At 37.5% G+C, this 14672-nt stretch overlaps 1 protein-coding gene across 7 annotated transcripts in view; it reads right to left on the reverse strand.

Moving 5' to 3' along the window:
- Nucleotides 1-429: 429 nt before the first annotated feature.
- Nucleotides 430-14672, reverse strand: part of LOC125079097 (olfactory receptor 5G3-like) — a 62131-nt gene continuing 47888 nt past the window's right edge. For 3 of the 7 annotated variants that reach the window (XM_047692482.1, XM_047692479.1, XM_047692481.1), the window contains 2 exons: nucleotides 5277-5465; nucleotides 430-3398 (listed from right to left, as the gene is read on the reverse strand). In XM_047692482.1, coding sequence (XP_047548438.1) covers nucleotides 2434-3384 — 951 coding nt within the window. In that variant the 5' untranslated portion in view covers nucleotides 3385-3398; nucleotides 5277-5465 and the 3' untranslated portion in view covers nucleotides 430-2433. The remainder of the gene's footprint in view (nucleotides 3399-5276; nucleotides 5466-14672) is intronic. The other 4 variants (XM_047692478.1, XM_047692480.1, XM_047692485.1 and 1 more) reach the window with 2 other exon arrangements.

Below are 14672 nucleotides of genomic sequence, written 5' to 3' on the forward strand. Positions count from 1 at the left end.
TTGTTACACATTTAAGTTCCTAGAGTCAAGGGGAACTTCCCCAGAACTTAATGCCACCACCAAAGACAAAAAGGATGCAGAAGAAGTAATCATATCATCTGTCCATTTAAATCAGCAGTCTGGCCCATCCAGAAATCAAATGGCTCTTAGAGAATGACTGCAGACTGCGTCAACCAAGTAGTGGCCCAACAATAGCTCCATGTTTTACGTATGATCATTTACAAGGTCTCCCATACATGGTATGCAGTCAATGATTTGGGAAATGTATCCTTTTCTATTCTGATTAGAATGGAGGATCAGAAACAGTTTACACTCATGTGAGATGAACAACAATATTCATTTTCAATTTTTCTCAAGGTTATGTTAACACTCCTGCCCTCCTCAGTATAGTCTGCTGGTATGTGGTCCCCCATAGTCTGCTGGTATGTGGTCCCCCAAGATATTTGGCCTCCTACCCACTATACTTAGTGGATACTAACTGTAATGTCTACTACCTTGATAACGTCATACTGATAGAGCAGTTCATACAAGCAGTTGCCGGAACGTTGGACACCTTGGTGAAACACCTGTGCTCCAGAGGGTGAGAGACACAACACAACCACACAAATACCTATTAAGACTCAGAAACTCAAAATATTGGGTGAGTTTTTACAGGTCTACCTGCCAAGGGCATGCTACAATACCCCATCCAAAATAAATTTCATGAAGAAAGAATCAGAGTCTTAGTAGGCCCCTGTGGGTTTTGGAGGCAACATAATCCACAGCTAGGAAGTGTTCTCCAGCCCACAGACCATATGGCACAGAAGGCCCACAGGCATTAAGTGGGATGCAGAACAGGAGAGTCTCCCCAGCAGGTCCAAGTACAGTACAAGCAGCCCTGCCACTTGACCGCATGATAGAGCAGGAGCTATAAGGGAAGCTATGGTCCTAGGGAAAGAAGCAACATGAAGCTTATTACCAGCCTCAGTAGGGGGAAGATTCAGGTCCTGGGCTTCAGGAGATACTCTATACCATCCATAACAAAGGAGGTTATGTTTTTTGAGAAAGAGCTCCTAGTCTGTTTGTGGGGCCTAATAAAAAAGGAACTCTTGCCCAGGAAGCACCACATGAGCATGTATCCAGTCCTGCCCTAATGCACTGGGTCCAATCAGAACCTCCAATAAATAAAGTAAATGGGCAAAGCAAAAACCATAAGATATAAATGGAGCTCCATTTTAAATGGATCCCAAGTAAAGCAGGAGGGCGATCAAGCAACAACTCAAATGTGCATGAATAAAACCTCTCCTTTCCCACCTCAACGTCACTCCTGTTGAAGTAATCAACATCTAAACTTGTTGTGCATCCTTTATAAGGTCCTCCCAGTGTTCACTTGCTCCTGCACGCACATTGCACATTTTATTATATGGCATCGGCCCTTGTTCTTAATGATCAGAGCTACACTTTGGTCTTCCGCTTGATTTTTTTTTTTTTTTCCACCTAACAGTGACTGCATACAATCTCCAGGTCAGTCCACAATTACCTGGTCTTTTCATTTGCTGTGCATTTCACATCCACACACACAAAATTGACTTTTCTTATAATGGTGGATATACAGACCATTTCTTTTATTTTACTTCCCATACAAAGTGCTGAAATAGGTGTAATCTTATTCATTGGCATTTATATTTCGGTCAGCTAGATATTTCTAAAGGAGGGATTTCTAGGTCAGACGCCATAAAAATTTATCATTTTATATGGGAACTACCAGGTTCTTTGTGAAATGGGGTATTCACACGATTAGCAGGAAGTAAGAATGGACATGGCCATATAGGAACTTCATCTTCACAGGAAACTAACAATATTCTCTCTATATTGAAAGGCACTGCATTGGCCTTTAATTTCCTTTCATTTTCTTGACGTCATGATAGTGAACTATTTTTTCTCACACAATCTTGTTATGTGGATACCCATTTCTGTGAATTGCTTCTTCATTTGTTTGCCCTTTTATCTATTATATTTTTCTTTGAATTTTAGACTGTTCCTTCATTATCAGAGATACAACTTCATTGTTGGAACATGTGCGCAAACATTTTCTCATTTTATTATTTCCCTTGCAATATTATTTGTGGTACCCTGAACTTTTGATTACAAGTTTTGGTTTTCTTGTCTGGATTAAATAGTATTCAAACATCCATGATTGTACAAACAGTCACCTAAGTTTTCTTCCAGTATATTTTCACATTTATATTCTCAATCCATCTCTATATTATTTTGAAACTCTCATCATGTCACAGACGATAAGATACTGCAGAAAAATATTTAAGAACTACTCCACTTTTCAAATCATCTATGAGCTGGTAGAGCACGGACTCACATGCAGTTTCTGACTTCCACTTTAGTGATTGCTTTCCTGTACAGTCTGTACCAACATCTATGGTACAACACAACAGAGTCCTATTTTACCAAGACCATTAGAGAATTTTTCCTTTCCAACTTCCTCCTGAATGCATTTTTCACCTCCTTGTTCCTCAGACTATAGATGAGGGGGTTCAACATGGGGATTACCACAGTATAAAACAGAGAAATCACTTTATTGATATCCAGGGAAGAAGTTGAGCCAGGCCGAACATAGATAAAGAAAAGAGTCCCATAAAAGACGGAGATGACTGCCAGGTGAGAAGAGCAAGTGGAGAAAGCTTTCTGCCTCCCATCAGCAGTCCGGATCTTCAAGATGGCCACCAGGATGCAAACATAGGAGACCATGATGATCAGGCCACTGAGCACACCAATTGCTCCAGCCAAGATGAACAGCACGAATTTATTGATCCATGTGTCTGCACATGCTAGAGACAACAGTGGAGAAATGTCACAGAAGAAATGATTGATGATATTTGGACCACAGAAGGGTAAGTGAAAAGTGAGAATTGTATGGGTCATTGTGCTTATAAGAGCCATGGCGTAAGGCTCTACCACCAGCTGCACACAGACCCTCTGGGACATGATGAGTGTGTACAGCAAGGGCTTACAGATGGCCATATACCGGTCATATGCCATGGAAGCCAGGAGGAAACATTCACTTGCCACAAAGAAACCAAAGAACCACATCTGTGCAGCACAACCCACAAAAGAGATGCCTTTTTTCTCTGCAAAGATATCGCACAGCATCTTGGGGGCAATGGAAGAAGAAGAACAAATATCTACAAAGGACAAGTGGCTGAGAAAAAAGTACATAGGAGTGTAGAGTCTTGCATCAGTCCATATGAGAATGATCATCCCTGTGTTACCCCCCAGGGTGACAACATAGACAAAGAGAAGCATGACAAAGAGGACGATCTGATGATGGAGGTGATCTGTGAGGCCCAAGAAAAGAAATTCAGTCACTTCTGTCTGATTCTTATCTTCCATCGGTCAGTTGTAATCTGTTACAAGAAGGAAAAACTATTTTTATAATTAAAAAATCAATCACTAGCACTTAGAAATAATGTTTTAAACAAATGATAGCTTATCCTAAACAGGTCTATAACAGGCAATTATTGAATTATTGTTGAACTGGAAGATAGGATGTCCATGTACTAGGTCTAGGAGTTGTGCATAGATACTGTGTAAACTTGGACAATTCACCCCCGATCTCTTTGGATTCAGTACTCTCTCCCAGAAAAAGAGGAGTCCAACTACATTGTCGAAACTTCCCTCAAGGTGTATTTGAAATGGGAATTAGTCTCCACATTTCATTTTACTGTGTATGGGATAATAAAACTCACTAAAGAATACTTTTACTGGAAGTACTGTAAAATCTCACCAACGTGATATTCAGATCCTTACATCAGACATCTGGGAGAGACTAAGCAAGGGAGTTCCTGTTCTCACTGAAGGATCAGTACCAATAACATTATTAAGACACAATTCATAGATGTGTTTATCAGTCTGCACTCTATTTGCATTGATAACAGGATGTGGAAAGGATAATACACACAGTTAGTAAAACAGTTACTTATATAAAAGAATATGATGCCATAGAAGAAATGGAGAGGTCTTATGTGATCTGCCAAATTTTGGACAGCAAAATGGAAATGCCATGACAGTTGTACAAAAAATTAAGCATCTGTTTGCACCAAAATAACATATTATTATTTTACGTGATTCCCTATACATTATATAAACTTCTTTTAAGACACTTACCCTGACATCTGTCAGACAATGTCAATTATAATAATGAGTAAAATATCAAATGGGGAATGATTTGTGCAAGGAGCACCATGCAGAAAATACTACTTTTTATCTCATTAGTTCAGGAAGAAGAAATCAAATGGTTTCCAAAGAAAATGGTTTCTACTATGTAGGAAAATTTGTATGAGAAGTCTGGTTTTGGGGTGCCTGGGTGGCTCAGTCATTAAGCGTCTGCCTTTGGCTCAGGCCATGATCCCAGGGTCCTGAGATCCAGTCCTGCATCAGGTTCCCTGCTCAGCAGGAACCCTGCTTCTCCCTCTCCCACTCCCCTAGCTTGTGTTCCCTCTCTCACTGTATCTCTCTCTGTCAAATAAATAAATAAATCTTCAAAAAAAAAAAAAGAAAAATCTGGTTTTAAGTAACATTTACTATCATTTCAACTAATGTCCTCTAAATAAAATAAAAGCAAAATACTACTCATATTGTACAATAATTACATGTGAAGCTTGATATAGGCTATAAATAGTGACTGTATCCATTCAACTTGATTCTTTTATCATTGTCATAATTATTTGCTCAATACACTATAAAGTATGATTTCATCAGTCACAAAGACAATTCTAGGCTTATGATAGGAGCATCAGCCATGGTATAAATGTTAATGCCAGTCCAAATACACTAATATAGGTATGTAGGGATTTAGAGGGTAGAATAGACAGGCTGCTCCTAGTTTTGATCCCATTACATCCATCTTCCTTCCTTCCTTCCTTCCTTACTTTCTCTTTCTTTCTTTCCTTCTCTTCTCTTCTCTTCTCTTATTTAAATATAAGCTATTTTGAGACAAGGAGGATAATCTCTATGTCCCTTTCATACCTACAATCTGTGGCCTTAAAAATCTTCATAGACATTGCAGTATCTCTATATTATGCAAAACTAAACAGGAAACTCAGTTTTAAAAAGAAAGTGACACAAAGTAGTTGTTTAGTCTCCTGAGAATGTGAACAAAATGCCAGTCTGCTCTATTTAGAAAGACTGAGCTAGGAAGGTTATTTTCCTGTCATTTAAGCTCATCCTGATGTTCTCCACCAAATTTCAAAAACTTCATGTTTTCCAAAATGCACTGTACTCACTTCTTTAAGGATATCCTTCATGTAGCTCCCCTAACTGGTTCAAAGGAAATGATCATTTTCTAGAAGAAAGGAATACTCAACTTCCTTCATGGTGGTAATCTCTTCCAAGAGGCATGACTTTCTAAATACATGGTGAAGAAAACAGATCTCCATCTTGAAAAGCCTGCAAGTGAAGAGATCCTAATTGACCTGCACATTAATATACATATTGCACAGAATAAGGAGTTTTCAATAGTTCTCAGGAGTTTTCCGTAGTTTGGTGTCAGGTCCCCAAAGAACTAAAATCTCAAGCGTTTACACCTAAAGGGACAAAATTAACATAATCTCAGTGGCACTTGCACCAAGTATTATCTCATAATGGTGTCATTTCTCAAAGAGAGGATTCCTAAGAAAACAAAAGGGATTGTCCCCCTGCTTTGGCATCCTTCATGCCAAAAGGAGCTCTCTTTTCTATGAGTGGGGTGTGATACATTGAGCAGCCAGGACCAGTTTGGAGGAAGTAGTTCACTGCCTGGATTCTGGAGACACATCCCCGGTGTTAATCTCAATTCCACTGCTTTACTGCTCGCATCACTTTAAGCATATTTTTAAGTCTCTCATTCTCTTAATCCCTAAACTAAAGAAGACAGCAGTGTCTAGTTCACAGAGATCTTGGACGGATTTAATGAAGTGATACATTTATTTGTTTGTTTGTTTGTTTATTAGCATATAATGTATTATTTGTTTCAGAGGTACAGGTCTGAGATTCATCAGTCTTACACAATTCACAGCTCTACATTTAAACTACTTAATGAGTGTCCAGCACAGAATCAGTGCTCATTAATGTTATGTATTATTATCAGCCTTTATAGCATAGTTAGGGACATAATACCTAGACATTAAAATAAAACAGCAGGTTTTTTAATCTCTAGGCGAAAAAAAAAAAAAAAACAGTCCGTGGACTCCAAAGAAGGGACAGATCACTATAAAACTGGAATAGAGGACAAAATACTCAAAGAAGGAATTACCTTAGAAAAATAAATAAAATTTAGATGGACTGAAGTTAGAGGAAAGGTATTCCAGGGCAGTGCTAATGAGATCAGCAGAAGCAAGAAAGATGTTTGGGATGGAAGAGTCACACAAAAGAGAAGCAAATCTGGAGTCTGGTGAAACAGATTAAAGTATTGCAATCACTACCTTCTCTGAGACCATATTGTTGAGATAAGAGTTGGTATCCCCTTCTACCAACCCTTATAATATTTTATTGATAGTTCATTTTAACTATCAATCTCAGAAGGTTATCAATAATTGTCATTGTGTATTTGTTGAATTACTTGAAAATAACCCCTCCCCAAAATCTATAATTCATAATGGTGTTATTTAGCAATTAAAATTATGTTATATACATTTGATTAAAGACGGAAGGAAAATTCTTCTTAAAAAAGAATTAAAACTAATAAGAAAAACAACAAAAACAGATTTTATTGACATTTTATTAAACCTAAAAAGGGAAAGGAAAATAAGAGGAAAAGTCATTCTATTCACAGAAAAAAATATAGAAAATTCTTTAATACACTTTTAAAATTAAAAAAAGTCATCCTGTGGAACAGCAACATTGAAAATAAATAAATATATATATATATATATATATATATATATATATATATATATAATTTAATGGGAAGTAGGCTGGCTAATCCCAGGAAAGAAATTATATGAAAATTGTCAACACATGAAACAAAACAAAAAAGTAATACAGACACTCCTTAGAGCAATCATGGAAGATATTTGAGAAGGTTAAAAAGATAAAATTTAAAAATAAGCTACAACTTCAAATGTTCATAGAAAAATATGATTACTTAGGACTAAAGGAAGATCTAACATACAAATAGTTGGTATCTCTAAAGAAGAGAGATGTTGCATGTAAAAAACTTAAAAAAAAACATAACATGATCTATATTTAAGCAGTAAAAACACACAAAATGTCTTTTTTTCTTTCTTTACTTAAATTCAGTTAGCCAACATACAATATATACTTGGTTTCAGATATAGTGTTCAATATTTTATCAACTATGTATAACACCCAATGCCCATCACCCAATTACTCCAGCCCTCCACCCATCCTCCCTCCAGCAACCCTCAGTTTGTTTCCTATAAGATTCTGTCATGGTTTTTCCTCCCTCTCTGATGACTTCCCATTCAATTTTTCTCCCTTCCCCTATGATTCTCTGTGCCGTTTCTTATGTTCCACATGCGAGTGAAACCATATGATAATTTTCTTTCTCTGACTTTTTTGCTGAGCATAATACCATCCAGTTCCACCCAAATTGATGTAAATGGTAATAATTCATCCTTTCTGATGGCTGAATAATATTCCATTTTATATATGAACCACATCTTCTTTATACATTTATCTGTCAATGGACATCTTGGCTTTTTCCATAGTTTGTCTATTGTGGACATTGCTGCTATGAACATTGGGAAGCAGGTGCCCCTTTGGATCACTACATTTGTGTCTTTGGGATAAATGCCTACTAGGGTGCAACTGCTGGGTCATAGGGCAAATCTATTTTTAACTTATGGAGGAATCTCCATACTGTCTTCCAGAATGGCTGTACCAGCTTACATGCCAATCAAAAGTATAAGAAGTTTTCCTTTTCTCCACATCCTCACCAACATTTTTTTTTCCTGTCTTGTTAATTTTAACCATTCTGACTGGTGTGAAGTGGTATCTCATTGTGGTTTTGATTTGTATGTCCCTGATGCCAAGGGATGCGGAGCATTTTTTCATGTGTCTGTTAGCCATTTGGATGTCTTCTTTGGAGAAAATCTGTTCATGTCTTCTGTCTATTTCTTGACTGGATTATTTGTTTTTTGGATGTTGAGTTTGATAACTTCCTTATAGATCTTGGATACTAGCACTTTATCTAATATGTCATTTGCAAATTAGATCTTCTCCCATTCCGTGGGTTGCCTTTTATTTTTGTTGACTGTTTCCTTTGCTGTGCAGAAGCTTTTGAGCTTGATGAAATTCCAATAGTTCATTTTTGCTTTTGTGTCCTTTGTTTTCAGAGATGTGTCCAGCAAGAAGTTGCTGTGGTGGAAGTCTAAGTGGTTGCTGCTTGTGTTCTTCCCTAGGATTGTGATGGATTCCTGTCTCACATTGAGGTCCTTCATCTATTGAGTTTATCTTTGCGTATGGTGTGAAAAAAATGGCCTGGTTTCATTCTTCTGCATGTGGCTATCCATTTTCCAAGTACCATTTACTGAAGAGACTGTCTTTTTTCCATTGGACAGTCTTTCCTGCTTTGTCAAAGATTCGTTGGCCATAGAGCTGAGGGTCCATTTATGGGCTCCCTGTTCTGTTCCATTAATCTGTGTGTCAGTTTTTGTGCCAGTACCATGCTGTCTTGATGATGACAGCTTTGTAATAGAGCTTGAAGCCTGGTATTGTGATGCCACCAGATTTTTTTTTTTCAACATTCTGGCTATTCTGGGTCTTTTCTGGTTCCATACAAATTTTAGGATTATTTGTTCCAGCTTTGTGAAAAATATTAATGGTAATTTGATACCAATTACACTGAATGTGTAGATTCTCTACGTGGTATAGATATTTTAAAAATATCTATTCTCCTAATCCATGAGCATGGAATGTTTTTCCATCTCTTTGTGTCTTCCTCAATTTCTTTCATCAGTGTTCTGTAGTTTTTAGAGTACAGATCCTTTACCTTTGGTTAGGTTTATTCCTAGTTATTTTATGGGTTTTGGTGCAATTGCAAATGGAGTCAATTCCTTAATTTCTCTTTCTTCTGTCTCATTGTTAGTGTGTAGAAATGCAACTGAATTCTGTGCATTGATTTTAATATCTTGCCACATTACTGAATTGAAAAGCACACAATATATTTTTTCTTTTTTTTATTGTGTTATGTTAGTCACCATGCAGTACATCATTAGTTTTTGATGCAGTGTTCCATGATTCATTGTTTGCATATAACACCCAGGTGCACACAATATATCTTAAGGAAAAAATCATAAAATTCTAGTAAGTTGGCTGGACTTCCTTTTCTTTAAGAGGAGAAAAGTCTAATCATTCTCAAAATGCTCAACAATTTCCTTCCCACCCTACATTGATTAGAGTGAATACTTTTATGTATGGGCTCAAGAATAAAAAGCTGTGGTGATTATAGGAAATGGTGGTATAACAATATTAATATAATCAATAATGATATTAATATGACTAATAATATGATAATATAATTCACACAAACATAAAAGAAGACAGAGTTTTACAGGTTCTCTTGCCTACCAATCTCCTTCTTTCAGTATAGAGAGCTATTAAATACTGATTAAATGTGATAAATACAGCATTTCATATGTGGGTATATTCTAAGACAAAGGAAATTTGCCACTAGGAGTGTCAAGGATAATAATATAATCTATTAAAATGAGCCTATGGAAGGAAAATAAGAAATATAAATGTAGAAAAAGTCTAATATTAATTAACATCTTTTATAATGATATAGTTTGAAAACAATAATTCAATAAATATTTTATTATATACAATCTAAAAGTTAACATCATAAATTATAAAAATAAATTATATCACTTTCATACTACCAGAAGAAATTCACATACATTAAAGATGCCTCAACACATGAAAAGTTGTACTGTAAAGTAAAACATTTTTAAAAGAATATTAAAAGCAGAAAGCTTTAAAAATTGAATGGCACAGCTAACACAAATTGTATCTATTGTTGCAGCACTAGTTAAAATAACAAATGCTTAGAAATCATTTTTTATCAATAATTTCCAGGTTAAATAGGATTTTAAATGAGTTAGAGCTAGGTGTTTTGAAATGATACAATTACATATGAAATATTGACTTTAAAAAAACAAGGAGCAAAATCACATCACCTCAATAAACATGAAAAAAAATTTTTCACAAAATACAATACTTTAAAAAAAAAAAAAACTCTTGGAGGGGAGACAAGATGGTGGGGAAGTAGGAGGAGGTGCCCTTTCAGTCTGTACCCTAAAGTGAGCTGATTACCTTCCAAAGAACTCCGATCACCCACGAAATCAGCCTGAGATCAGAATTATACACGTCTGGATCTCTACAGGAGCAGAAGATGCCAGTGGGCAGGTAAAGCGGAGTGGGAACTTCGGACTGATATCGGAAGATAAACAAAAGGGGGAGGGAGCCACCAGAGGCGACCCACTGGAAAGAGTGCCATGCGTCTGGGGACCAGCATTAACTCGGGGTCTGGTAGAAAGCACTCAAAAAGAGCAAAGGATCATGGGGGGGGGGGGATTGTGGGAATCGGGGCGGTTAGGGACAGGGGCTTAAGTCCCCAGATGCAGGACAGCCACCCCTGGTGCAGAGCCAGAGAGAGTGCGGCGGAGAAACCAGGTCTTGGTCCCTGAGCCACCAACGCGTCTGAGAGCACGTGGGTTCTGGCTCCCTTAAGGGGCTGGGAGCCTCGCTGGCCAGGAGAAGCACAGCCTTTTTGCAGTCCCCACAGAGTGCAGTGCTGTGCTATCAGAGTCCGGGTCGCGCCCTGTGCCCTCCCCTGAGAGAGGCGCGCACAGGCGCCAGCCCGTGCTCTCGGACCCAGAAAGACCAGAGGCTCCCAGCCTGGGCCAGTGGGAAAATCTTGGTGTGCAATCACTGCTTGGAACCTCTCTGGCAGTCTGGAGCTGCCCAGACAGCCGCTGCTGCGGTGGTTTTGGGTACAAGCAAAAAATCCTGCATCCCCAGGGACCACGACTCTCAACCTGTTCTGCCAGCGGCCAAGGGGGAATTTGCTTGGGCTCTGCAGCCAGACTGAGGCTTCTCTCTGAGAGGGAGGTCAGGGTGCAGTTTGCTTTCCTCTAAACCTACAAGAACCATCAAAAGTGGTCAAGGCGAGAGAGAGAAAAAAAAGTGAACATAAAAACCTCCAGAAAACAGAAGCCTGAAAAAAAAACAGTTTCCTCAGAGCCCACCCCGTTGAGGGGGGTGGGAGGACTTAATTCAGAGAACATCATTGACTGAAAACCCATGTGGCAGGCCCCTCCACCAGAAAACCAACCAGAAAAGGAAAAAAAAAATTAAAAAAAAAAAAAGACGACAAGAGAACCACCACCACTACTTCATAGGACAACTTTTATTTTTAATTCGTTCCCACTATTCTGGCTCATTTATATATATATATATATCTATAGATATATATATATATATATATATATAGATATATAGATAATTTTTAACCTATTTACCATCACAGTGAGATGTCCAATACATCAAATTCCATAATAACCTTCTAACCTGAACTTTTTGATACATACACCTGTGTTTTTCTTTTGCATTTATATTTTTAAATTTCTTTTTTTTAAATTTTAGTTTAGTTTAGTCTAGTTTATTCCTTTTTTATTTTTATTTTCTAATATTCATATAGAGTTAAACTTCAAGGTAATCACCTTTCCCCAATTAATGCTACCCCAAAAGGTAAACCAATTTTTAATCCCCATTTATCTTAGGAAAGTTGAGTCCTTTAACAAAGATATTAAGATACATCCAGGAAGAATCAAAACAACCTTCCTAGCCCACACTGAGAATTTATACCCACTCTCCCATCTTTTTCTTCCACCAGTGTTTCTGTGTTTTTGTGTTTGTCCTGATAGTATATAAATCTTACAGTAGGGGTTCTTTTTGAAGAGGTTCTTCCTTTATTTGCATATATATATATATAAATATATATATATAATTTTTTTCTTATTATATTTTTATAATATATATATTATATAATATATATATTATTTTTTTCTCTTGTCATATACTTTTATCAGCCTTTTTGTTTCTCTGTTTTTGTTTCTATACTTCATAAATCTTACCTTGGGGCCCGTTTGTGCTGAACCCTCTCTTTTATCTTCCCTTTCTTTCCTGTCTCTCTCTCTCTTTTTTTCTTTTTCTTTTCTTTTTTCTCTCATTTGGTGGGGAATCCTGATTGCTCAGAAGCATTCCAGGGTGCACCTTGACTGCACCACGGTTGATACATCCAGCTACATCCTATCAGCCATCTCTCACCAAAATGACTAGGAAGAGGAATGCCCAACAGAAGAAAAATACAGAGGATGGAACTTCTGCAACAGAGCTAATGGCTATCAACATAGACAATATGTCGGAAAGAGAATTCAGGCTAACAATTATCCAGGCAATAGCTAGGTTGGAGAAAGCCATGGATGACCAAACAGAATTGATTAGGGCCAAACTGAAAGTGACCAGAGATGATGTTCACAATGTTAGGGCAGAGCTGAAAGCCACCAGGGATGAGGTTCACAATGCTCTCAATGAGTTCCAATCTAATCTAAATTCTCTCAAAGCTGGGTTAACTGAGACAGAAGATAGAATTAGTGATCTGGAGGACAAACAGAGAGAAAGGATCAAGAGGAAGCCTGGAACAAACATCTTAGATACCATGAAAACAGAATCAGGGAAATAAATGATGCCATGGAAGGTTCCAACATCAGAATTATTGGAATCCCTGAAGGGGAGGAGAAAGAAAGAAGTCAAGAAGATATAGTGGAACAAGTTCTTCCTGAAAATTTTCCCAATCTCGTGAATGGAACCAGCGTTCATGTACTAGAGGCCAAACGGTCTCCATCCAAGATTATAGATTCCAGAAAAACATCAAGGCACCTGATAGTCAAACTGAGGAATCATATTGTAGATATAATCTCTTGAAAGCCACTAGGACAAAGAGGCTCCTTACCTACAGAGGAAAGCCCATCAGAATAATGTCAGACCTGGCCACAGAGACTTGGCAAGCCAGAAAGGGCTGGCAAGATATATTCAGGGCACTAAATGAGAAGAACATGCAGCCAAGAATACTTTATCCAGCAAGACTGACATTCAAAATGGATGGAGAGATAAAGAGTTTCCAAGACTGGCAAGGCTTAAAAGACTATGCAACCACCAAGCCAAAACTGCAGGAAATATTAAGGGGGGTTCTATAAAAGAGGAAAAATCCTAAGAATTGCATTGAACAGAAATATAGAGACAATCTACAGAAAGAAAGACTTCAAAGGTAACACGATGTCAATAAAAACGTATCTATCAATAATCACTCTCAATGTGAATGACCTAAATGCTCCCATAAAACAGCACAGGGTTGCAGATTGGATAAAACAACAGGACCCATCCATATGTTGTCTACAAGAGACCCATTTTGAACCTAAAGATACACCCAGAGTGAAAGTGAAGGGATGGAGAAGCATCTTTCATGCCAATGGGCCTCAAAAGAAGGCCAGGGTAGTGATTCTCATATCAGATAAATTAGATTTTAAACTAAAGACTGTAGTCAGAGATACAGAAGGACACTACATAATTCTTAAAGGGAACTATCCACCAAGATGATCTAACAATTGTAAATATCTACGCCCCCAATATGGGAGCAGTCAATTATATAAGAAAACTGTTAATCAAGATAGTCATATTGATATGAATATATTAATAGTAGGAGATCTTAACATGCCTCTCTCAGAAATAGACAGATCATTGAAGCAGAAAATCAATAAAGAAACAAGAGCATTGAATGACACATTGGACCAGATGGGCCTCATAGATATAAACAGAACATTCCACCCTAAAACAACAGAATACTCATTCTTCTCAAGTGCACATGAAATCTTCTCCAGAATAGACCACATACTGGGTCACAAATCAGGACTCAACCGATACCAAAAGACTGAGATTATTCCCTGCACATTCTCAGATCACAATGCTTTGAAACTGGAGCTCAATCACAAGGAAAACTTCGGAAAGAACTCAAACACCTGGAAGCTAAAGACCACCTTGCTTAAGGATGCTTGCATCAACCAGGAGATCAAAGAAGAACTGAATCAATTCATGGAAACCAATGAGAATAAAGACACTTTGGTCCAAAACCTATGGGATACAGCAAAGGCCGTCCTAAGGGGGAAATACTTAGCCATCCAAGCCTCCCTCAAAAAAACTGAAAAATCCAGAATACACCAGCTGTCTCTACATCTTAAAGAACCAGAGAATCAACAACAAATCAAACCAACTCCACACATAAGAAGGGAAATCATCAAGATTAGAGCTGAGATCAATGAGATAGAAACCAGAGATACAGTAGAACGTATCAATGAAACTAGAAGCTGGTTTTTTGAAAGAATCAATAAAATCGATAAACCATTGGCCACACTAATCCAAAAGAAAAGAGAGATAGCCCAAATTCATAAAATTGTGAATGAAAAGGGAGAGATCACAACTAACACCAAGGAAGTAGAAACAATCATCAGAAGTTATTATCAACAGTTATATGCCAATAAGCTAAGAAACCTAGATGAAATGGATGCATTCCTGGAAAACTATAAACTCCCAAAATTGAACCAGGAAGAAATCAACAACCTATA

Source organism: Lutra lutra, chromosome 10 (assembly GCF_902655055.1).
Source record: "Lutra lutra chromosome 10, mLutLut1.2, whole genome shotgun sequence".
In the NCBI taxonomy this organism is placed as follows: Eukaryota; Metazoa; Chordata; class Mammalia; order Carnivora; family Mustelidae; genus Lutra; species Lutra lutra.